General features: G+C 38.3%; 1 protein-coding gene across 2 annotated transcripts in view; it reads left to right on the plus strand.

The window, feature by feature from the left end:
- The window catches only part of LOC123757921 (uncharacterized), a gene marked incomplete in the record, with an annotated part of 27,348 nt that extends 1,384 nt beyond the window's left edge, over positions 1-25,964 (plus strand). The window contains 8 exon segments of one of the 2 annotated variants that reach the window (XR_011231006.1): positions 4-66; positions 4,794-4,888; positions 8,356-8,527; positions 8,728-8,878; positions 11,277-11,398; positions 11,591-11,965; positions 12,546-12,722; positions 20,231-25,964. Coding sequence is in view for 1 of the 2 variants with exons in the window: in XM_069338725.1 (XP_069194826.1) it covers positions 4-66; positions 4,794-4,888; positions 8,356-8,527; positions 8,728-8,878; positions 11,277-11,398; positions 11,591-11,965; positions 12,546-12,635 (1,068 nt within the window). 2 annotated transcript variants of the gene reach the window in all.
- Between the last annotated feature and the right edge of the window lie 1,138 nt (positions 25,965-27,102).

A 27,102-nucleotide genomic window follows, 5' to 3' on the forward strand; every position in this document is an offset into this window, starting at 1 on the left:
TCGGCTGGCTGGCATATAACAAGAGACCAACTCATGTGGAGGCACAAGCTCTGGCTCAGAGCAAAGGTAAGTTGCTATATATAGTTGTTATATACCCAAGCTAGTTTGTTTTGCCTGTAAAGCCTTTCTCAAATCTAAGAAACAAAGGGCTAAATGTAAAAATAGAAAGGGTAAATTTAGGGTGGCACGAGTGCCGTGAGGGAAGGGGTTAATTTGCCAGATAATAGGGCTGAATTTTCCTTGATTTTGGTTGATGATATTTGCAGTGTTTGAAGGCTGCTGATGCCATGTTCTGTTCTCTAATGTTGCTTTCTTTGATGATGAGATAAGCATCATTGAAGTAAAGGTGTTGCTTCTGGCATGACAAACATCGTTTATGTTCACCCTGACCTCTCAACCTTAAACTTTAACCCTTGTATAAGTAATAGTCTTGTTCATCTCTGATTTGAGAGCACTTGTATAAAAATTTTGCTTAAAAAACGGCAAAGTTTGGATACAAGTGGGATGTTACATAAGTGTGTGTTCTGTAGGGTCAATGTTTAAAGTAAGGGAGTAACAACTACTGGGATTAGATAAGGCCCGGCCCCCAGGAAAACAATTTTTAGTAAAAGAAATGGAAGACCATATATGATCTGTCATCTAGAGTTGATCGCCTAACCCCCCTATACAGTACAGGCGATGGAAAACTCCAGTTATAATTACAGTGGTACCTTGGTTTTTCTAATTTAATCCGTTCCCAGAAACGGCTCGTAAACCGAAAACTCACAAACCGAAACAAATTTTCCCATAAGAAATAATGTAAATTTAATCTGTTCTACACTCCCAAAAATATTAACTTCAAAATGCATTTCATACATAATACACACAAATATTTTGTACTATAGTATGTACAAGTTATAGCTTACTGTATTTTTATTGATGACATTATTGGCATATGGAAGACGGTGAAGAGGGGGGGAGGAGGAGGAGAGGTGTTAGTATTTGGAAGGGGAGTTCCCTTCCATTATAACATCAGGCAGTGATGACTTCTCTAGGGTACACTCTCTCCTACGTTTTGCAGGCATACCACTAGAAGCTGGTTGTGGCACACTGCTTGTTTGTCTCATTAAAAACCTTTCCATAGAGACTTGTTTTTCCTCTATGGTCATCCTCACTTGTGTTTTCTTAGGTTGAACCTTGCCACTGACTTTCTAGGGACCCATGGCATGGTATATAATAATGATTTATGTTTAGAAACCAAATAAAGCTGAAAAACAATGAAATTCTTTACTAAGAATTCTAGTGAGATTGTCACTAGGCGGGAGGCACAGGTAAACTGAAGGGTGGTCACCTGTGCCACCAGGAACCATGCGCCTGGGTCGACCCATACGTGTATCAACAAACTTGCAAAGCGAGGCAAAGCTCGTAAACTGATTTAAATTTTACAAAGAAATTGAGCTCATAACCCCAAAAAATTGTAAAGAGGAACGTTCCTTACCCGAGGTTCCAATGTACCATAATATAATTTATTAACCCTAAACATCCCCCACCCCCCGCCCAAGTACAACAAACAATACCTTACCACCTCGACCTTACATTACCTCTCTGAATCCATATAAGCAGGAGACGAGAGCTATGTACAGCAAACTAGAGGTTTGGTTTACTTTCCTTAACCCTTAAGTTGCGCAACACATCATATGATGGATTGAGTGACTTGCTATAAAATGCGCATCCCATCATATGATGTATTGGAGTACTACACAAGATTTAAACGGCCCGCTGATACACGGGGTTCAACTCGCCTTCATCAGGGCTCTTGTAAACAGACGCCATTAAAAAAAAAAAAATTGTGGGCCAAATTCCTGGGTGTGAAGGCCTCAGTATTGAGTGAGCCACCTAGCCTGATGCACGCAGCATGAGCTCACAGCACTGCTGTTCAGCTTGTGACCACAGCATTGCCTAAAAATGCCAAAATATATATGTTCATGATATGTTCATGTTCAGCGATGATATTATTACAGAAGACCCCTGACTGTGATAAAAATGACCAGGATTCTGATAATAGCAGGATTGCTGTGATAATTAGCGCTGTAGTGGAAGGAGTAATCTTGGTGGGGAGGGAGGTAGCATTGTCTGCTGACTGTGTGACCAACTTTTACTGCCTGGACTCACTATACCAGCTTAGTTGTTCGCTATGGTGAACAAAACATGCAGATACTTATATATAACGTCTGTATATAATAGCAAAACAGTATGGTGGGAGGAGAATGGTGGCGAGTCAGGTGAGGGAGGGAGGAAGTGGCAGCCAGTGGCGGGCTCCCACTGTATACAGGTGTGTGTAATTACCTAAGTGTAATTACCTAAGTGTAGTTACAGGATGAGAGCTACGCTCGTGGTGTCCCGTCTTCCCAGCACTCTGTCATATAACGCTTTGAAACTACTGACGGTCTTGGCCTCCACCACCTTCTCACCTAACTTGTTCCAACCGTGTGTGTGTGTGTGTGTGTGTGTGTGTGTGTGTGTGTGTGTGTGTGTGTGTGTGTGTGTATGCATATATATATATATATATATATATATATATATATATATATATATATATATATATATATATATATATATATATATATATATATATATATATATATATATATATAAAATATAATAATGTCGTACCTAGTAGCCAGAATGCACTTCTCGGCCTACTATGCAAGGCCTGATTTGCCTAATAAGCCAAGTTTTCATGAATTAGTTGTTTTTCGACTACCTAACCTACTTAACCTAACCTAACTTTTTCGGCTACCTAACCTAACCTAACCTATAAAGATAGGTTAGGTTAGGTAGGGTTGGTTAGGTTTGGTCATATATCTACGTTAATTTTAACTCATTAACTACGTTAATTTTAACTTAAAATTAACGTAGATATATGACCAAACCTAACCAACCCTACCTAACCTAACCTATCTTTATAGGTTAGGTTAGGTTAGGTAGCCGAAAAAGTTAGGTTAGGTTAAGTAGGTTAGGTAGTCGAAAAACAACTAATTCATGAAAACTTGGCTTATTAGGCAAATCGGGCCTTGCATAGTAGGCCGATAAGTGCATTCTGGCTACTAGATACAACATATATATATATATATATATATATATATATATATATATATATATATATATATATATATATATATATATATATATATATATATAATTTGTGAGGGTACCACCTCTGGTGCCAATGTGGGGACCCATAGTCTCGGAGAAGAAAATAAAAAGTATTCAGAGGAGACCTTGTGGTCTCTCACTGAACACTAATATTATCTTCTCCTACCACCCCCATTCTTTTGTATGTACACATATATATTTGCTTTATTTGAACCTTGTTACAAAAAAGGAGTTACATATAGGTTACAAAAATGGTTATCATAGGTTGTCGAGTTCCTCCAGCTCCTCAGATGGCGGGCAGGAACCCTGGATGCAGTGCACATTTCCCCTCTGTATCGCCACGCTGAGGCGCTGGAAAAGAAAGCTGGCAGCTCTAGGGTCCCTTGTTGTTTCAATGAGCCTAGAACCCAGTTCCTTCAAAAAACTGGTAGCACTTTTACCCCAGGCGCCGAGTGTCGCAGAAGCAATGGGGACAAAATTGTAGTGGTGATCCAGTTCTCTATACTTACGGGATTTGGCTGCTTCCCTGTGGGTGGCAGCGCCACCTGGTTGTGCAACACTGAGGTTAATGTAGGTGTTAGCCAGGGTTGATACGCACGTGTAGTCCCATACCAACTGCTTGCCATTCTTCCAGGGGTTCACTGTGATACCATCCGGACGACCAATAAGAGCATCAGAGTTACGGGGCGTTAGGTAACGGGGCTCTCTTTCAGCTGGGCATCCAGCTGTGGTGAGGCTCCTCTTGATGATGTCGTTAACTTCACTGTGCCTCGAGTGCCATCCCCCTGTGCTTTGGCAGAGTAGGCCATGGTGGCCGTACCTGTCAGCCACCACCTCGCCGCAAATACACCTATATCTGGTGTGGATTGGGGCAGCAAGGCGAAGGGCCACAGCAATTCGGAGGGCGTGTGGTGTGAGACGCGTGCCAGTTGCCGACATTGGGGTTGCTAACAGGAAATCCCCTGCATGTGGGGCTGCTACTGCTGTGAGGCGAGCAATGTCGTGTTGTGTTGTTGCAGCACCCAGGCACTCTGCAGCAACTTGGTCTACAATGGGGCCATCCCAGCTGGATTGCTTGTGGGCTTTTGGGGATGGTGGTTGAGGTAATAGGCCTGCACGAGAGGCCCACTCTGTGGTACAGCGTGTAAAATTGGGATCATGTACACCTGCCAGCTGATGTAAGTGGGCAGGTAGAATTTCCTTCACAAGGTCGTTGGATGCTGATAAGGAGGACAGGAAGGCTGGAACAGCGATTTGCGTTGCTGTTCGAACTCCGAGGCCCCCAAGTCTTATGGGAAGAGAGGCTTGTGATAATATATATATATAATATATACCTGTATATATTATGCATGTATAAAATAAATAAAAATGTTCATTTCTCACAATAAGGTTCGTTTCTCTTCTTATTTAAACTGGCTTTAACTGTGAAAACTGTAGTACATTGGTGCAGAATAAAGGTATACAAGTTAGTTAATTTCCACAAAGAAAAAATTAGGCTGTATATAAATAATTTTGACTAAAAACAATAAATATATTAATAGTAATTACTACAAGGAAATTATATCCAGTATTTGGAAATTATAGGGTTTACATTGTAAAATATTGCTGTACTTCCAGGATGTAAATATTTCCATAAAATTGAAAATCTTTCTTTCTAGGTAATAAACTTAGGCCTGTTTGGACCCAATTTTGAGCCTAATCCTCTTGCTGGCATGCTTGTAAGAGATCCACTTCTTGTCAACAACAAACTTCTGTAAGTTGTGATGAAAGTATGTACTGTAGCGTGAGTGTGTGTGTGCTGCAGATGTTATGATAAACAAATTTAAATTATTTCTAGAAAGAAATGCAAAATTTTTTGGGGCTGGCTGTCATGTATTTCAACATACGTACCTGTATTACATGTCAGAAAAAGATCAATACAGCACACTTGACAAATTAGTTTGTGGAAATATATGTATTGTCTACACTTGGTAATCCAACTTATATAGTTAATCCCCATTAAAGTTAGCCATCTTTTTTTACTGGAAAAGTAAAAAAAGAAAAGAAATTGTAATTTTTTTGTACCATACCAAGAGGATACACGTTTCAACATGTCATAAATATAAATTTACATGGTTAGGGGGACACACAAAGAATCTTTTCTTTGCACATCACACCATATCCTCGGTCATCAGCATCTCTTCTAGCCATTCAACAATGGTTTGCCTCTAACTTTTCACCAGCTTGTTAGAACATGCCATGGCTTTCATCAATAAATCCATCAAAATTCATATCTTCTGCTTCATTTACTGGAGCTTTAAGGACTTTTTCCGGGAATAGTTCAAAGTCGACGCCTTGACTCTACTCCTTATCTTGAGGTTATCTTGAGATGATTTCGGGGCTTTAGTGTCCCCGCGGCCCGGTCCTCGACCAGGCCTCCACCCCCAGGAAGCAGCCCGTGACAGCTGACTAACACCCAGGTACCTATTTTACTGCTAGGTAACAGGGGCATAGGGTGAAAGAAACTCTGCCCATTGTTTCTCGCTGGCGCCTGGGATCGAACCCAGGACCACAGGATCACAAGCCCAGCGTGCTGTCTGCTCGGCCGACCGGCTCCCCAGTTATTGGCCCAGTTATGTAAGACTTTCTTGATTGAATATTTCTATTAGAAATATTCGATGGGGACGCGTTCAGTTGGCTCTGCCAGACATAATACGGGCTTCTGGAGGTGGACCTCTTCATGTTGGCGTGTTCGGGGCATCTGGTATACGTAGCGCCCTTCCCCGACTGCGAGGCCGTCAGGGTCGATGCCTTTCGGCAGGACCGATCGAGGTGGGGTTACCTTTACTTCTTCCCCCGGTTCTGCTGTTGCTTCGGGTTTTGGCTCAGTTGGAGACTTACCAGGGGAGTGTTGTCCTGTTGGCCCCTTGGTGGCCAACCCAACCTTGGTTTCTGGCGCAGCTTGCTCGGTGTCTGAACCCATGGGGAATTTCCCGCGGCTCAGCCTCTTCCAGCAGATCAGTCTGGTCCGGTAAGTGGCTGGTTCGATCTGCGCATCTGGTCTTTCTGACATGGATCTATCACCACTTGTATGGTGATCAGGTGGCTTCGTTGATGGTGTTCCACCTGCATGTTTTGTCTTGGTGGCAGTATGAAGTTTCCTGGTGGTCCTCTCCTCATTTTTTGTATCTTCACAGGTTGTCTTCGGTTTCGTATCGGATTGTTTTGTCCTCTCTCTCTTGGCGGTTTCAGGACTGTCATCTTATGCCGAGTACTGTCCCTTGTATCGTGCAGCGTTGGCAGAGATGCTCCAGCTTGCGTCTGGGGTGGATGTTACATTCCATCCGTTTTGTAAGCTGTGTCATGCGTTGTTTCACCTCCTTCCTACTCACGCGCCACCTGAGCTGCCCTGGTCGTTGGACCAGGTGCTCTCTTTTTCTCTCTCCTCCTCGGTTTGTGGTGGCCCCTTCGGTTTGGGATTGTTTTGATAAGGCTCTTTTTCTTGATTTCATTGGCCTCTGGGGGTCGGGTTGGGGAGCTTCATGCTCTCCTCCGGTGCAGGGGTTTCTGTTCTTTTGGTCCTGGTGGTAGGTTTGTTCTTTTGCAGCCGGCTCCTTTTCTGGCGAAGAATGAGATGGCAACTTTCCGGAGGGTTCCTTGGATTGTTGATGCTTGATTGGTTCAGCTGGGGGTGCATCATGTTTTGTGTCCAGTTGCGGCTCTTTGCTGTTATTTGCGCGCCACTGCATCAGAGGCCGGGGATGCGCTTTGGGTTGATCCGGTTTCCTTTGTTCAGTGTTCCAGGACTCGTGTCTTCCAGGTTGTCCGCAGGGTTATTTGGTCCAGTCAGCCTGCGGTCTATCCTCGTGCCCACGACGTTCGCAAATTTGCTGCTTTATCTGCCGTTTTTGGTAATATGTCTTGGGCTGACATTCGGGCATGCATTTTGGAGGTTGAACAGGTTCCTGGCCGCCCATTACCTCGTTAATGTTCCTGGCCCTTGTCGAGCGTGTCACTTTAGATCACAGGTTGCAGTCAGCTGTCTCGACTTTGCATTGAGGTGCGGCTGCCTCCTGAGGAAGTCCCTCTTTTACTTTTTCTGTGGTTAGGTAGCTCCAGGGAACCAGAGGGGCTCTCCACAGGAAACCAGCGTTGAATGTAATGAAACGCCATTTTCTGGGCGAGTTCCGGAGGCTCCCCGGCAACCCTCCCTCCCTCTGGTCAGCAGTATTCACATTTTTTTATATTCAGCCTCTGAACTGGGGGTGGATAGCCAGTGCAGGTGTCTGGCGCTACTCTTTCTCCCTCCTGGGGAGGGGCAAGCTGCATAGACAACGGCGCAGCAGCGGTTGTGATGTCATGCTTGTTTGCTTGTTTTCAGACTTGGGAGTGCTGCTTGATAGTTCAACTTTCAGTAGCAATTTTGAATCAGGTAGAGTTTGTTTTGGGATGCCTTCCTTTCTGGGTGCCTAACCCGGTTGACTGCAGACATGGAATGCTTTCGGCCACATAGAGGTTTCTCTAGGCCATTGCTCCTCGTGCCTCTCTGAAGGCACCAGGTTCTGGCTCGTGGTCCCTGGTAGGTAAGAACTCCAATTGAATTGACTGATGGCACAGTATAATACATGCATATCCGCCCGGTAAGCTCCTAGGAGCCTCCAGGACTTGCCCAGAAAATGGCGTTTCATTACATTCAATACTGGGTTTTTTCTCCAGGCTGATATCTTCCCAATAGGAACAGTGATGATCATGTATGGATGTATACAGAAGGCTCTTGTTATCTACTGATACAACCTAATTAGATTCACCGAATTAAATTAACTCTTGACATGGGGTTAACAAGTACTGTTCAGTATATGTAAACTGTTTAAATGGCATATATATTATTATAGTTAAGCATATTTAAAGTGGGTTAATAAATATGAATAGTGTCATTTTATAATCTTATTTTCCTCATTTCCTCTTAAATATTGTGTGTGTGTGTATTGTATTAAAATGCATACATTATCACAGAACCAGTACTGTACAATAATAACTAGAATAAAATGTTCCAAACTAAATACAGTACATTTCTGCATTTTACAAAAACTTGTTAATTCAAGCAAAAAAGGTGGTTAAAATAACTGCCGGTATTTGCAATGGTAACATTTTGATTTTTATAGATGCAAGAACATTTTGGATTAGTTATTGTCTTTAATTGCACTCTTAAAATATTTGAAGGCTAATAAAAATTTTTTTTAGGTATGAAATATTAAATCCAGATTCATGCACTGATGAAAACCACGAGGATCTTGACTTTGGCAACCTCCTCTCCAAAATGGCCACTCCCACTGCATCTATGGGTCTAACCGAGCTATTTGAAAATCTTGTTAGTTTATTCAGCAGTGGAACGCCACAGAATTCCTCATCTGATGTAAGTACATAAATTTAATGCACTATTTTGAACGTTTATATTATGAAACATTAATTGTACTTTATATAGCTTTTACAAAATTTTAGATAAATTTTAGATAAAAATATGTACTGGATTCTAAATGTAGTTACATTTGTAAAAAAAAAAAAATACTATATATAAAACGGTGCCAGATATTGATCTATCTCTTATAATTTCAGCCATTTTCCAAGGGAGAGGGTGCACCAACATTCTTGCTCTTTGGCATGCCAGAAACTAAAGTATCCAAGAAACTGGCCCTCAGTTTTATTGCCTCTAAAGACTCTACCTTCGAAACTGTGGGTTTGGTCAAGGGTAAACCAGGAGGAGTAGGTAGGCAAGCTTGTATTTGAATGTATCCTAAATATTCTCATAATTTTATTTAATGGTAGCTGAAAGAAAATGTACAGGCAGATGTTTAATCTATCTGCCATTTTAATTTTAAGTAAACAAAAATGTAGATTTCTGTATGAGCTGTTTGGTTTGTTGATTTTGCTACGAAGTCACCTGCACTTCAACTGTCTGGCCACTCATTCCAGTTCTGCTATTAAACCCAGTGTCTCAAATGAGATGTGCTATAAATTTCTTGCTTAGGGAACCCACTAAGCTCTATGATCCTACCTGTTATCACTGTAATTGGGACATACTGTATACAAGAAATAGCTTCATAATTTATATTCTGAAATATTAAAAAAATTGTTTACTTATAAAAACTGATAGTAAATTAAATCTTATGATTGTAATTACCTAAGTGTAATTACAGGATGAGAGCTATGCTCGTGGTGTCCCGTCTCCCCAGCACTCTGTCATATAACACTTTGAAATTACTGTACTGATGGTTTTGACCTCCACCACCTTCTCACCTAACTTGTTCCAACCATCTACCAGTCTGTTTACAAAAGTGAATTTTCTTGTATTTCTCCGGCAGCTTTGTTTCACGAGTTTAAATCAATGACCTCTTGGTCTTGAAGTTCCGGATCTCGGGAATTCTTCTCTATCAATTTTATCGATTCCTGTTACTATTTTGTATGTACAGTAGTGATTATATCACCTCTTTTTCTTCTATCTTCTACTTTTTGCATATTTAATGCCTCTAACCTCTCCTCGTAGCTCTTGTCCTTCAGTTCTGGGAGCCACTTAGTGGCATGTCATTGCACCTATTCCAGTTTGTTGATGTGATATGGGTACCATGCAACTGCTGCATATTCTAGCTTTGGTCTAACAAAAGTGTGAACAATTTCTTATTTCTCCATCCATGTATTTAAAAGCAATTCTGAATGTTCTTAATGTGGTCCTCAGGTGACAGTTTTCTATCTAGAACTACCCCTAGATCCCTTTCTTTGTCAGAATTCTTTAAAGATTTCTCACATAGGTTGTGTGGGGTCTATGTTCTCCAATTCCACATTCCATAACATGGCTGGGGAACAGTTGACTAGTGTTTTATCCTTGATGTAAACACAGAAAATAGCTAATTGTAATGGATCAAAAATGGGAATGATACTCGGTCAATATTTCTGCATTGTACATTAGAAAATAATGTTAACATAATTAATTAAATGTTATTGTACTAAATAATGTACTGTGTGTGTGTGTGTGTGTGTGTGTGTGTGTATATATATATATTTATTTTATTTATTTATTTATTTATTTATTTATTTATTAAATACTTATACATGTATTAGATAAACATTTGTAATGTTAATATTACAAGATAACATTAGCAAGTGCTATATATGAATTGTCCAGGTATCGAGAGACTAATGAGAAAAAACGTGCAGACGAAGCATTATGTAATAACTTGAATCAAGACAAATCAAGCCAAAATTCTTGCCATGGTTTGTGTACAATGGAGTAGACAGTGGAGGATGGTGTCTGCTAGTGTAAAACGTGGACATTCAAAGCTAACCCACAGCTACCTTATGGAAGACATAAAACCAAATGATCAAATTCTCTGTGCAGTTATCAAAACTGAATTTGACATCACTGTTATTCAGTCTTGCTAGAGCTTGCATGGTGTGAAGAAATAATGCAAGGGAACCACTTGATAGTGTGACAGTGGATAAGAAGTACATACAAACACAGTACTGCAACCCCATTTATATAAAAGGGCACAGCAGCAGTAAAAAACAATGAGGAAAGGTGTTCTGTAGGAAAAAATTAAAAGGAATTTTCTATGGAAAGGCCAAATACATCAGCTGATGAAGGCAAAACATATACGAAGTTGTGTGTGTCAACAACAAAACGATGGAGAATGAGAAGTTTCTACACATGACATAAGGAAGCTAGGCCAGTACCTGGAATGTAAACATTTCATGCTTTCATACCAGATGCAAGGAATGAATAAATAAGAGGTAACCCTGTTGGATGAATATTGTGCATCACCAAATACTAAAATTTTGTTAAGACAAGTTACTTTGAATCCTCTACCATTCTACCAAATTTCATGAACATGAGTTGGTCAGATTGAAAAGTCCACTTGTTTGTGATGATTTGGCTTGGAATGACAGATACAGTACAAATGTGTGGTTAGTATTTATCCAAGCACAGGGAATATGATTGCACTTAACCCTAAAGTCTTCTAAACGTGTGATGTAATTTGATATGCAATACTTCACATTTAAAATACCTTTGCTTCTTTACTAATTATTCACTTTTTTTAATCTTAAAGAATTGCTAGGAATTTACCAAACAGGATTTTATGGATAACAGGATTGTTATTGTTTTCCTGCAGGTGGCGGCGTTACTGTAAGATATGGTCACAACTTGATGAATCTATTAACAGTTCGACGAGCACGGCCAAGACTTCTGGTAGATGGCCCAAGTGGAACTGCATTTCATCCAGATGTGGCAGAGGTATAGGTTTTAACAAAGCCAAAACTAATTATCAATGAGATAATGTACCGTACTATAAATTTAATTAAACAAAATTATTTTTGTCATGATTTTCTTTTTATTATACAGTTCATAATATACCATACATTCTTCTTTATATGACATTTACTTGCCTTTTGTCATAGTAATATCCATGGATGTGTAATATTTCAGGTAATACCACGTGTTGATGGTCTGATATGCTACATGGATTCCTCTTGTTGTTGTGAAAATATTGAAAATGTCTTGCATAGCAGCAAAATGCAAAATGGCTGCTGCACTCACACTCACACAATAGATGTGCTAGAACTTGAAGCTATGATGAGGACAATTCCACCAGATCTTTCTCCACCGATCCTTGTTCTTCTAGCACACTTGGATGACCCTCATCCTACTTCCTCTGATGACTCTGATCTTGATCATGATGATTTTGCAAATATAAAGTCACGAGTACATAAAAAATCGCAGCCTCATTTCAATAGTCATCAAGTACGTCACCGACCTACAATGCTATATAATGTTCTTGGGACTTTAGATCTTCCATGGGCTGTAAGTATTACTTTAATGAGTTCACAATTAATTCTTATATACAGTGTATTATTTATATCTCTAATTCCCCTGTTAACTGACATTCAAATTCTTTCCAGTCACTTCTTAGTAAATACATTTTTCAGAATTTAAAAAGACATTTACTAAGAATGAATCCATTTACATTCGGCATTTTAAGATACGAACAGGAAAGTATTGGGAAAAAATAATTTCACACAACATAAAAATCTAATATAGTATCACAGGTGGAAATTCAGTCAAGGTGGAGGATTGACATTGTACCAATGCCAAAATGGGTCATTTAGAGGTGGCACATACAGTAGCAGCATTTTTGTGCTTACAATTTATTTTATTAAAGGGAATCATTTTCATTTTAAAAGCATGCAAGAATACAGATATGTTCACTCATCTTTATTTGTTATGGCAATTGTTGAGGGAATTTACTAGGGGGATCAATGGTAATCTCTAAGCAAAACACCCCACACTTCCCAGACTTGCTCACCTTTGAAATTTACGAAAGTTATATTCATAATTTATACTTAAGCTACAAATGAAAGCCGTTTTCTGATTATAATTTCAGATATGTGAAGTTGAAGTGAAGACCCTTGCAGGCGTTCATCGTGGTCTGAATTGGCTTCTTCATCGAACACTTAAACTTAAAAGTGGTTGAATATTGTGTAAAATAGATATGACTTGGAGATAGTTGAACTTTGCACAAAGGATTTTGCCTGATGGTAATGATAATATAGAAAAATTGGTAAGATATTTTTATAAGTTTAGTTTGACTTGCACCTAAAGGAAACTTCATCCTAGAGACAAAAGTCAAACTGAATGACATTTCTGTTTCTTGTAGGGACTTCCAAATGCTATTAATGGAAATGAATATGAGTTTCCTGCAACTGATTTTGATTTGTAAAACTTTTAACTAATATTTTGTATCTGAGGAAATGCAAGATCATGACTGATTTTGTATCTAGTAACATCTTTCTGACTTCTATGTTGCTAATTCCAGTATACTTACTAACCTTAGTACAACTTGTCTGAAATTACTGAACTATAAAAAAAAAGAATAGTGGAAATATAAATTTAAAATATTAGGGAAACTCTTGAAAATGTGAATTATTTAAAATGTATTTCTGTATACAGTACAGTATTATATTTTTATGATATCCAGAAAAGTAAATCTAGAATAGCTGGTTGTAACTCCCGGTGTTGCCATTTTGCTTTAATTCTTCTCTCTATATATTTATCAGATTTATTTACAGAATGTTTATAATATATACTGTATATTTATTTGTTGGAACACAAGGTGGGGTTTGACCAGATGTATCGGCATACAAGTATGTTGCATATAATGCCCCAGCTGCTAGACCATGAACTACCTCAAAATATATGAATACTGGATATACCATCTGTTAGTAGCTACACAGGAAGGTTATACATAACACTAGTTGGGTAACATTTGGGATATCCAGTGCTCATTTATTTTAAGGAACAGTAGTTCATGGCCTAGTGACTTCTTATAGTGATTATTGTGTGTGGTATGTGTGTCACAGGTACAGAGGAGCATGTCGGTGGCATTCCAACAGTGAATTTTCCAGGAAGGAAAATTTGTGGCAGGCAAGTATAAGATTAGCGTAATGAAATTTTAATTATTAGTATTGCACTTTCAGCCCAGGAGCAGCCATCTTTGATGGCAGTGGAGCAGGCAAATGATGAATCAGTTTGGTCAGTCTTATTAACCCTGTACTGTACACATGTTACATGTGACACTCCTGTGGTATGCAGATTTTTTTTTTCAAATAGTTAAAATACATTCCCTGATTACTGAAAGCTAAAAAAAAAAAATTGTATGTAGCTTAATTTGGCTGTAGTAGAGCAAGGAAGTAGCATGATGACATCACCAAATCACAATCACTGGTCACTATTCTGGTCTATATCCTGAATATGAATCATTTTTCACATTTTCTGGGGGGGAGCCCTTTTGGCTCCCCGGAGCTATCCAGACCGATGTGTATATCATTAGACTTTGGCATCAGTGTGAATGAAGTTCTTGGCCTACTGGGGACCATGAACCAGAACCTGGCCTCCTCAGAGAGGTACGAGGAGCAATGGCCTATAGGTCAGGCATGTGGGATTAGGAGCATTCTATATTTGCCATTGACCAGGACAAGCACCCAGAAAGGTAAGCACATCAAAACAAACCCCTATTCTGGTTAAAATGACTAGAAAAGACAAACAAGTGGACAGAGCTCCCCAAATGAAAACAAGCAAACGATCATGACGTCACACGAGCTGCGCCGTATGTCTGCGCAGGTCCCCCCTCCCTGAAGGGTGAGTCCCAGACCCTCGCACCGGCGATCTTGCAGTACTTTGGCAGATGTGATTGTGGCATGGTTGTGTGGCTCCAGCTCCAGATTCTCTGAGTTGTGCTGTGCCTTGTGTCCAGTACTGCTCTTACGATGGCGTGCGAGCTGGGAGTAATTTTCACAGATACTCGGGCTGCATGTACTTGGGGCTCCCTTCCCTGAGTTCCCTGTAAGTACTGCCCTTGGGGCTTGGGGTTCTCTTCCACAAGCCACCTTGGGGTCTACCTCTGTTGGTCTTTTACTGCTCGATGATTGACTGCCCCGAGTGTGTTGGGGGGGTGGTTTCCTCTCTTGTTTACCTTGGGGTAAGTGGTAGTTTTTGCACTGGTAGGGGTGCAGGGTACTGCGCAGCTAGATTTCACCTATAACACCGGCCAGCTCTGTTCCTCTTTGGTACGTTGACCTCTGGCGGGGTTTTTCTTTTTATTTTTGTTTCTGCTTGGTGGGGGCCTGCTTTTGTTCACCTTCCCCGGTCCCCACCGGGGAACCGGGGGGGTTCCTTCCGGACAGGGAACAGGTCTGCTCGCCCGGGTTGGTTCTTTTCCGGCTCGCCGGGTTTGGGTGTCTGATTCCCTGGCGGACGTTACATCTGGTTCCTTGACAGATTTAGGTTTCAGATGCTTCTTGCTCAGTGTCAGTGGGTTTCCTGCGGCTCTACCTCTTTCAAATGCTCGATCCGATGAGTGACGAGGCTGGTTCAGTCTTCTCCTTGAGTCTTCGTCTGGTAATTTTGACTTGAGTCTCTCGCCATCTGTTTAGTGATCGGGTGGTTTCGTTGATGGCGTCCCACCTGCGTGCTCGTCTCAGTGGCAGAATGGTGTTTTCTGGTGGTCCTTCCTTTTCTTTTTCTCTTCAAAGGTATACTGCTCTTTTTGTTGACGTGGTCTTGTTTTTCTCTCGTGGAGATTCAGGGCAATCATCTTGCTCACATACTGTCACCTTGTCTCGTGCGGCGCTGACGGAGCCGCTATGGATTGCATTCGGTTTTGATGTTCCTTCTGCACCGTTTCGCGTGACGTCTTGAGCGTTGTTTGCCTCCGGCCTGCTCATGCGATGCCTGAGCCATCCTGGTCTTGGAATGGGTGCTCGTGTTTCTCTCTCCCCCTCAGTTCGTAGTGGCCCCTTTGGTTCAGGTTTGTTTATCAGTGGTTTCTGCTTCTTTGGGTTCTGGTGATTGGTTTGTTCGTTTGTAGTCGTCTCTTCTTTTCTGGCGAAGTATGAGACTGCTGCTTTCCGAAAGGATCCTTGGATTGTTGATACTTGGTTGGTCAGGCCGGGGATGCATCATCTGTTGTGTCCGGTTGCGGCTCTCCACCGTTATTTGCACGCCACGGACTCTGTGGCTGGGGACGCGCTTCGGGTTGATCCGGTTTCCCTTCTTCCCTGTTCTAGGGTTCGGATCTCTCAGGTCATCCGCAGGGTTATTCAGTCTAGCCAGCCTGCGGTCTATCCCCATGCCTATGACGTTCGTAAGTTTGTTGCGCTTGCTGCCATCTTCGGTAACATGTCCTGGGCTGACATTCGAGCATGGGGGTTTTTGGCGGTCAAACAGGGTCCTGGCTGCACGTTTCCTCGTGAATGTTCCTGGGCCTAGTTGGGCCTGTCTCTCTTTGGGTCATCGGTTGCAGCCTGTTGTCTCGACTTTGAGTTGAGGTGAGAGCACCGACCGCCTCCCGGGTAAGTCCCGGGAGGCGGCTTTGGTGGTGTAGCTCCGGGAAACATAAGGGGCTCCCTCCAGAAAACCTAGTGTTAAATGTAATAAAACACCGGTTTCTGGGCGAGTCCCGGAGGCTTCCTGGCAACCCTCCCTCCCTCCTTCCGGTCGGCGTTTTTTTCATGTGTTTTTGACATCCAGTTTTCATTTGGGGATTTCTGTCCACTTGTTTGTCTATTCTAGTCGTTTTAACCAGAATAGGGGGTTATATTGAGGCACTTACCTTTCTGGGTGCCTGTCCCGGTTGATGGCAGATATAGAATGCCCCTAATCCCATGTGCATTTCTTTAGGCCATTGCTCCTCGTGCCTCCTGAGGGGGCCAGGTTCTGGTTCGTGGTCCCCGGTAGGCCTAGAACTCCATTCACGCTGACTGATGCCAAAATCTAATGATATACATATCAGCCTGGATAGCTTCGGGGCGCCTCCGGGATTCACCCAGAAAATGGCGTTTCATTACGTTCAATGCTGGTTTATTTTCTAAAGGAACATGTTGTCCTATTGTATAATGTGCAAAGGCAAAAACTGCAGCTGTCTGCTGTTTCTGTCTTGTCTTGCTCTGAAAACAGTCATCAGGATCAGGTTTAATTATTAAGTGATGCTGTGTCACACAAGCTGCATGCCAGTGCTCCTTAGCTGCAGCAAAGTGCAATACCTATGGGGTGACCCATGGTTGCTGTCTCACCCAAGATAAATGCCCATCTTTTTTGTCAAAGAAAGCACTTGAATACTGGAGACCTTAAAAAACAGGATGCTAGTCCATATAACCACAGGAATTTTAAGTATTATGCTAGGCCTAAAATAAACCCTGGTTGTTGTATACAACACTGATACAACCCTGATTGTTATGTGCAGTTGAAAGGTTAATATATTGCTCGGTGGGAGGTTTTGGGTGACGAACTGAAATTTTGTCAAAAGAATGGAATGAGTACTATATTGGATGTCCATGGTAAAGTGCAATTTAAAAATAAACTATAATGCTTTTATAATGTTATATATATATATATATATATATATATATATATATATATATATATATATATATATATATATATATATATATATATATATATATATATATATATATATATATATATATATATATATATATATATATATATATATATATATATATATATATATATATATATATATATATATATATATATATATATATATATATATATATATATATATAAATATATATAAATATGTCGTACCTAGTAGCCAGAATGCAATTCTCGGCCTAATATGCAAGTCCCGATTTGCCTAATAAGCCAAGTTTTCCTGAATTAATATATTTTCTCTAATTTTTTTCTTATGAAATGATAAAGCTACCCATTTCATTATGCATGAGGTCAATTTTTTTTTATTGGAGTTAAAATTAACTTAGATATATGATCGAACCTAACCAACCCTACCTAACCTAAAAAGTTAGGTTAGGTTAGGTAGGTTAGGTTGTCGAAAAACAATTAATTCATGAAAACTTGGCTTATTAGGCAAATCGGGCCTTCCATAGTAGGCTGAGAAGTGCGTTCTGGCTACTAGGTACGACATATATATTATATATATATATATATATATATATATATATATATATATATATATATATATATATAATATATATATAATATATATGTCGTACCTAGTAGCCAGAACGCACTTCTCAGCCTACTATGCAAGGCCCGATTTGCCTAATAAGCCAAGTTTTCCTGAATTAATATATTTTCTCTAATTTTTTTCTTATGAAATGATAAAGCTACCCATTTCATTATATATAAGGTCAATTTTTTTTATTGGAGTTAAAATTAACCTAGATATATGACCAAACCTAACCAACCCTACCTAACCTAACCTAACCTATCTTTATAGGTTAGGTTAGGTAGCAGAAAAAGTTAGGTTAGGTTAGGTTAGGTAGTCGAAAAACAATTAATTCATGAAAACTTGGCTTATTAGGCAAATCGGGCCTTGCATAATAGGCTGAGCAGTACGTTCTGGCTACTAGGTACGACATTATATATATATATATATATATATATATATATATATATATATATATATATATATATATATATATATATATATATATATATATATATATATATATATATAAATAAATAAAATTAATAACACAGGTGTTGCTAGTATTGGTGTGTAGGTGCATGTGCCCACCCGTATCAAAAAGTTAAAGGATTTTGTGTTGGGTTTGTGGATCATATTTTGCCTAGACATTATTTTATTATAAATTAAGGCCCCTTAAATGTGAACAAATAAGAGAACAAATTTAGTGTCAGTAAGTGTAATGAAAGAAATACTGTAGTGTGGTTAGAGTTAAAAACAATGAAATGTTAACTAGCATAAATATATTTTCCAAAGATGAGAAAGTTGCCTGCTATATATCTGCAGTGGTTTATACTGTTCTGTGAACCTACCACCTACATCTTCATACTACCCTGATACACGCAATGAATATAACCATAACACAATGATACCGTCCAAACAATGGTCACTTAAGGGTAACCCAACCCAGTGAGGGTGATGGGTGAAGTATACAAAGGGTGTGTTAAATCTATCCAGAATACATGTTGTCTCCAGATCAAGAACAGGAAGAAGCTTCCAAGAAAATTTCACATCTTCTATGGAATGCAGAAACCAAACAAACTTCGCTGTGGTACTAATGTACGTTGATATGTACAGTATTGTATATGGAAGCTGTTAAAATGGAAAATTCAATAAAGATTATAAAATGAATGAAAGTCCTGTAATGGCCTGATAATGTTAAATATTTTGTTCTTATAATAGTTGAAACAAAAGGCAAATGTAAACATTTGTAAATGAAGTACCCAAACTTTCAGTTCACTAAAGGCAACAAATGATAATGCTGCAATAAAAATGTAGGGTGTCTAGAATAAGTGCTGACAGATCCTTAAATGGAACATTTAATTTGCAACTTTGAGCAGTGGTCCCTATGATTTCATAATAATTTCTGCACAATGTGTGTGTGTGTGTGTGTAGATTCTCAAAGGTGTTTGGCCTCAGTCCTCTTGTGGTTTTGACAACCACCCTTAATACATTTTTCTAGTCAGTTCCCCAAATACAGTACAGTATTTAACATTTCTTTTTCCGCAACAGCATCTGCCTCCTTATCTGCACATTTGTGTGTTGTACCTCCCTGTTATTCTATGTGAGGATATTTTTGGCCAGGGGTTTTCAACCTGGGATAAACTTACGCACAGGTTGCACCAAGCATCACTTTATCACACTGAGATCCCTACTACTGTACATTACTTTAGCCTACATTGCCACATTTCATATATTGGTAAACTACACAAAAATGTACATTAACACTGGTATTAAAAAATGCACGAGTGAAAAATACAGCAATGTATAACTTGTAATTTGGTAATGATATAGAAGAAATGAGCTTATGGTGACTAAACCGGCTGGCCGTCTCTACCATCAGCCCATTATACCTGTGGTAATTACCCAAGTGTAGTTACAAGATGAGAGCTATGCTCATATTCTCTCTTCCCAGTACTATCATATGACACTTTGAAACTACTGTACTGACGGTTTTGACCTCCACCGTCTCACTTGTTCTAACCATCTATCATTCTGTTTGCAAAAGTGTACTTTACATTTTTTTGGCAGCTGTGTTTCCTTAGCTTGAACCTATCTTGTTCTTGAAGTTTCAGTTTTTAAAAAATTCTTCTTTGTCATTTTTGTTGAATCCTGTTACTAGTTTGTAGGTAGTGATCATATCACCACTTCTTCTAGCTTTGGTATAGTTAATGCCTCTAACCTCTCCTTGTAGCTCCTGTTTACAGTTCTGGGAGCCATTTATATATGAGTAGGAAGGCCTTTGTGCTAATATTAACTACCAAGAGTTAACAAATTGGGATTCGTCCAAACAGGCAGTAATCTCATGAACAAAAATACAAGCAAAAATGTGAGCAGGAACAACTTGTTTGCTTGGTATGCATTGCGTAATCCTTCACTTGGCTTGCGCCAGGTAACGATTTATAGAAAATTTGTGTATGTTGTGGTCCTGTTTTATGTTTGTCGATTTCAGCATTTGGGGGCTTATATTTTTATAACATTGTTTAATGCTATGTTAAAAAGGCTAGTCAATGAATATACTGCTATTTATGACGACTTACCATATGTCATAATGTATGTTGCAGATTATAGATGAGACGGAGGCTCAAGAAAAACAGACATTATAGTGGAGAAACTATGAAGTAGGGATTCGAAGCTATTCACAAAAATGAAATCTGGATTTTCCAGCTTACTTCATGAAATCTAAAATAAGATGCCAACTGAGTGTTGAAGCTGACCTTTGATGTGCCTTAGCCAAAATTGCTCCTTGGCTTCTTAGGCTAGTAAAAGAAACATCCATCTCAATCATTCACTTTGCAGTTGAAACATTAATATTATTTTTAAATAAAATTGTCAGATAACAGCTGCAAACTTTTGTTTTTTGTTTTACTGCAGTTCACATTGGAAATATTTTCTAAAGATGGTACTTGTGTAGATTTTTGTACAATTAAAATCCAATACAGTACATTAGTCTTGAAAATAATACTGCACAACAAAAGGTGAAGAATATGAAATTGTTCTATAATTTTCTTATAAATTGCTGTTTTTGTTTCTGGAAACAAATTATTCAGTGGTTATGTAGTGACCCATTTATTGATGCTGTTTACAAATAATGTATACACAACTTAATATTTGCATATTCTTTTAGTTATCACTTATGGGGGTATGTGGATGATACTAATAATGCTCAAAGGTTATGTGAAGGGAAATTTGGTAGAAAACCCCCTGCTTTAGGGTTTTTTCATGTGATTTTCTCCTGCTAGGTTTCCGAAAAGTATCTCTAGAATGCCTCATCATATTGACCTGAAACTCAAAATACAGTATGTACAGTACTTTTAAGTTTAAGCAAATTGTATTTATAGTGTACGAAAATGAAGGATTGTAGTTCACTAGCAGTTTATTGCAGTACTGCATGTACAATACTATACAGTATATGTATTTTTTCTAAATGATACCTTGAAAAGCCACATCATATTGACTTAACCAACACCACTCATGTATGATCATAAATTGAAAGTAATTTTAAATTATCAGGCAATGCATCATATGACAGTATCGAGAAGATGGGACACCAAGAGCATAGTTCTCATCCTGTAACTACAGTTGGATAATCACGCACAAACATAAATGGGCTACATAGTTGGCACTCGACCAAGGATCGCTGGTTCGATCCACATGGCAGGATTGAAGCGTTTGGGCAGTGTTTCATTTCACCTGATTGTGTGTGTTCACCTTGAACTACAAAGGTACCTGGGAGATAAAGCTGTTGTGGGTTGCATCCTGAAAATAGTCAGTAGTACTCTTCTTGCCTCTACTCTAATCCTTACCTCTCTCTTGTCTTACTTAATGGCTGTGCCTCCTTCATCTCATCACAATCTATTTCATAATGCTCCCTTGATTGGCTAAATTCAATACATACTGTACTGTATTTAGCTTTGTTAATGCTCCAAAGAATAAGGTTAAGTACATTTCTGGCCAGGCTTCCTCAGTAGTACCCTGAGTTGAAGTTTACATACTGCTAAGTCTAAATGTTATTGCAGGCCTTTTGAAATCTAGGACCAGAATTTGGTTCTCTCACTGAGACAAAGGCAATATCAGTATAACAGATAAATAACAATAAAACCCAAACAAAACAACAACAAAAAAAGGATAAGGCAAATGATAATTGGCAATGGGTGGATTCCAACTAGATCCAACTCGCTTGTCCACCACTAGTCGGCATCCCAGGCAACCTGGAGTCCCAATGCACTAACTGCCTACCTCATAAGCCATTAAAACTGAAAGCCAAAACTCCACTATAAACAAGAGAAAGACAGAGCAGGAACAGGTAACTACCAAGTACTGCCAAGAAATAAGCATTTCATTAACAAATGCTTTTATTTATGTTTGGCACCCTCCTGGGTTGAGATTTGGGGTAGTAGAGCAAATCAAAGGTAGGACTGTTCACCCATTGCCAACTATCCTTTGTATTCTTTTCCTCCTTTCATTTTTCTTTCAAACAATAGTTAGGTTTTAGATAATCTACATTTGGGTTGATCTCTGAATCCCATTGTCTTGTCTCATCAGAGAACCGTATCTCGGTCCTAGTACCCGGTAGCCCTGTGTTAGTCTCGGAGGCCTGGCACAACCCAAAGGCTTATTGGTACCTGTACCAATAAGCTCTGGTATATTCCAGAGCAATACCAGTAGCTCTGGATAGCTACTGATGGTTTTTGCTTGATATTTATAATACTGCAAACTGAATATAATTATGATTCCACTTAATAAACCATTAATAATATAAACCACTTAATATTACAACTGCAGCTACTGGAAATTAATTATATATATTTTTTCTATTTTATATAATATTTAGGATCATTTTCTAATCTTTTAATACTCAACCTAGATTATCAAACCTTTGAGAATGAATTTGTATGTTTTCTTCTAATATAATAGAATAATATCCTGAAATATATTTGGGGAGCCTCTTTAACAAAGGACACAGTACAACTGTTACTGCTTGTCAAAATACTGGATCACATATCCAATATATAAATTACATAATCATAGCAATACTAACTACTGTATTTTGTTCCACTTTTTATGTGAATTTCAAATTTCAAAATTCAACTTATATTTTTTAAGTCTTTACAAATTCATTACATCCACCAGCTTCCTATCTACACTGTACAACTTCAATGCATTGCTCAATATTTCATTATCTGTATTTTATGTAATTTTTTAGAAAAAAAATAATCTTGACTTCAATCTAAGATGTTTGGTGTTCCTTTTGCATGTTTTAGAGAAATGTAGCATTATTTCCAGATACAGTAATATAATTTGACCTTGTTTGAAAGGTGTTTCACTGTTGATTTATAATGCCATTTTTCACACAATATTTATCTTCAATGTTGAAAACTGTGACGTTAATAATACAATGTTAGGTTGTTCTTGCTATATTTTCTACTTTTGCATCAAAGGATGCTTGCTTCTGTGGTTGTAACTTGGAAGGTTATATCGTGATTTATATTATATTTTCCCATCTCTTCGCTGCCATTGTTTCATGCCGGCCTTTCATAAATAAAGCACATTACTGTACTACAATTTGAAAATTGAAGGAATGTGTTTAGTGTACTGCACTGTGATGATCATAGAGTTTGTGCTTGTCCTTAAGGTACACATTGAATGGCAGGGTTTTTTTTATGGTACTAGTGAATGAAATGAGCAGTACTGTATCTTGCATCCCATTGTCTTATGGATTTGATGTATAATATTCCAAACCAGTATTTTGTAATTCTTGAAGTGTTTTGTATAAATTTATATAGAAATGTCTTTATGAAATCCATGTAAAATTTATTTTCTTTTTTTCCCTTTGTTTCATGAGAGGCAGCTAAAGTACAATAATAATTATAATTTTGTTTGTTTAACAGTTTAACTCTTAAACTGCATAAAACGTCATATGATGTGTGACATTGAAGGGGGTATAATTCAAAAAATATTAAAATTATGTAAAAATTACTTAACAGTGTTAAACAAATCTTCAACTTATTGGCTTCACCTTCGTGAAATTTTCATCAAAATATTTTAAGAAATTGATTTTAGACGAATATCTAAAAAAAAAGAACGTTTTGTTGATAAAGTAAACAGCTCTTATTAACTGGAACTGATGGATAATGCAATAATAAAGAGATGCAAGCACCTGTCCGGCACACAAAGAACAGTAGTAAGAAGTGTCCACAAAGTGGATATACAGCTGGTGCCTTTATAGCATTGGTGAGTAATACATAATAACACAAATAATAATGAGTAATTATGTTATGCTCTATTTTGTTATAATCATATAAATACACTGCCCAATGTTATTATCAGTTACTTTCAATAATGTCCAATTTTATTTTATTTTTATTATAGGTTTTTAGGGTTTTTTCCTCCTTTGTTTATTATTTGAATTTGCTTTAACCTTCTAGAGAATGCATACTCGTCCCTAACTATGTGAAGCCAGAATTAAATTGTTCAACAAATAAATCGGTTACAACTCTCAGAACTTGGAACTTTGAATTTTTTTTGGCTGATTTTTTCACAGATTTCAAACATTAGTTTCTTTGTTTCTTTAGGTTATTTTGATGATTAAGGACCAGATTAGGGCTTTTTTACTTATATAAAGTATACCCATAAATATATTCCCTAAATCATTATAATTATCCCAGTATTTTTTTTTTGGGGGGGGGGGTATTTTTTCTTGACTTAATTTCTACACACATTGACCTACAACTTTCACATACTCGAGTATGAATGCCAAACAATATTTATTACAACATACAAGTAAATTCATGAATTAGAACTGCCTTATTCATTGTCGATAACTTCAACTTCAATTATATCTAGAACTAGAATTTCAACTTGCTTCAATATCAAAAAATCTAGTTTCTGGCCAATTCTCACCATTTTTGCATATACATATAGTGTGCACAGCTGTCTGTTCTACAATCCCTATAGAATTGATTTTTCATGAACTCTAAACGTTTGGAGTTATAAATTTTTGTTGTCTAAATTTGCACATATTTCAAATGCCATATTGACAATTTTTTTTTTTACAGTAAACTATACTGAAAATCTATATTTCTAAATATATGAAAATGAAGATCATATGCTATTCTGAGAGCATAAAAACACCAAATGAACAGTTGGTGATATTTTTATATTTTTGCAGCTGATTTCAAAATCTGAAGTTTTCAATATGCAATTTTATAATTATTTTTTATTTTCTTGTTTTTCAAGTTACACTGGTATCATTTAGACAAAGTTGGAGCATTTGGCTAGTAGATTATTCACAAAACATTTGAGAGAATTTCAGAAAATTTTAAAAACTGTGTTCAATGTTACACATCATATGAGGTTTTGCGCAGTTTATGGGTTAAACTCTTGACAAAAACTGAACTCTGAATTTACTGTGGATTTTATGCTTTGTAAACATTTTCAAATCCTATTTGATTAAGCTTGGTGGAGGGTCACAAATTTGCCAGCATCCACAGTGATAAGAGTCAACTCCACCCAAGTCCTGACAGTTATGAGGACTGTACAATAGCTTTGTAGATCTTTTGAAAGTTGAAACAACTGCTTTAGTAAACACTGAAAACTATACAGAATAATGATGTGTATTTATTTAAAATTATGCTAGTGCCTATGTTTGATGTTCATCCATTATCAATATTCCATTCCAATCCATTAAACTTCCCTACATAGCAAGTGTATAGTTTGGTAGCTCCTCTTAAATGTTCCCGTAACACCTTACAGGCTCGTTTAACTCATCATGTATGGCAATGGATTCAATTATGAAGAAAGTACCATTTGCTAGGAACTTTTAGGCCATGGAAACAAACATGCTCATGACATTAAACACTGAAATTTTATTATGAAGCTTGGACAGTGCAGGCTCCACAGTGAGTATCATTTTATCTGTAAGCAGTTTACACTAGCAAGGGGAAGGGAACAATTAGGAGAAAGTGTCAAGCCATTAGACTATACAGTTGCACTTGATGTGGGGTATAATTGATCTCGATATGAACATTTATGCTTTCATGAATCCATTACAACAACTTGTATTTAATAACAATTAGAAATTGAACAGTCGGTCTTGTTAATATGAAATATGTTCAGTTTTACAAAGTGTAGGTTTTGTATGTGTGTGTTCATTCCCCTCATTATTTGTGGTCCAGTATAATGTATTTCTATATTTTTATACTGTCACGGAGCAGCAAGTATGTATGGCATGTGTGTGGAGTGGGAGGGGGTGCAGTGTGGTTTGCCCTGTATTTTCAAATAAATATTGATTATATATTTGTTGTATTTTTCATTCTACTGTATCATGTACTAAATATTTGCCAGAGCTTTCAGCTGTAAAGTATTTTCTCACATGACCAAATGGCAGGCTAACTCCAATTGAACAATGTACAGTATGGGAATACTGTACATTTTAAGATGACATGCCTCCATTAGACCCAAGTAGTGTACAGACATGCCTCTGTTACAACCATGTAGTGTACAGACATGCCTCTGTTACAACCATGTAGTGTACAGACATGCCTCTGTTACACCCAAGTAGTGTACAGACATGTCTCTGTTACACCCAAGTAGTGTACAGACATGCCTCTGTTACAACCAAGTAGTGTACAGACATGCCTCTGTTACACCCAAGTAGTGTACAGACATGTCTCTGTTACACCCAAGTAGTGTACAGACATGTCTCTGTTACAACCAAGTAGTGTACAGACATGCCTCTGTTACAACCAAGTAGTGTACAGACATGCCTCTGTTACAACCATGTAGTGTACAGACATGCCTCTGTTACACCCAAATAGTGTACAGACATGTCTCTGTTACAACCAAGTAGTGTACAGACATGCCTCTGTTACAACCAAGTAGTGTACAGACATGCCTCTGTTACAACCAAGTAGTGTACAGACAACCCTCTGTTACAACCAAGTAGTGTACAGACATGCCTCTGTTACAACCAAGTAGTGTACAGACATGCCTCTGTTACAACCAAGTAGTGTACAGACATGCCTCTGTTACAACCAAGTAGTGTACAGACATGCCTCTGTTACAACCAAGCAGTGTACAGACATGCCTCTGTTACAACCAAGTAGTGTACAGACATGCCTCTGTTACAACCAAGTAGTGTACAGACATGTCTCTGTTAGAACCAAGTAGTGTACAGACGTGTCTCTGTTACAACCAAGTAGTGTACAGACGTGTCTCTGTTACAACCAAGTAGTGTACAGACATGTCTCTGTTACAACCAAGTAGTGTACAGACATGCCTCTGTTACAACCATGTAGTGTACAGACATGCCTCTGTTACAACCATGTAGTGTACAGACATGCCTCTGTTACAACCATGTAGTGTACAGACATGCCTCTGTTACAACCAAGTAGTGTACAGACATGTCTCTGTTACAACCAAGTAGTGTACAGAC

This window comes from Procambarus clarkii, chromosome 40 (assembly GCF_040958095.1).
Source record: "Procambarus clarkii isolate CNS0578487 chromosome 40, FALCON_Pclarkii_2.0, whole genome shotgun sequence".
Taxonomy (NCBI): Eukaryota; Metazoa; Arthropoda; class Malacostraca; order Decapoda; family Cambaridae; genus Procambarus; species Procambarus clarkii.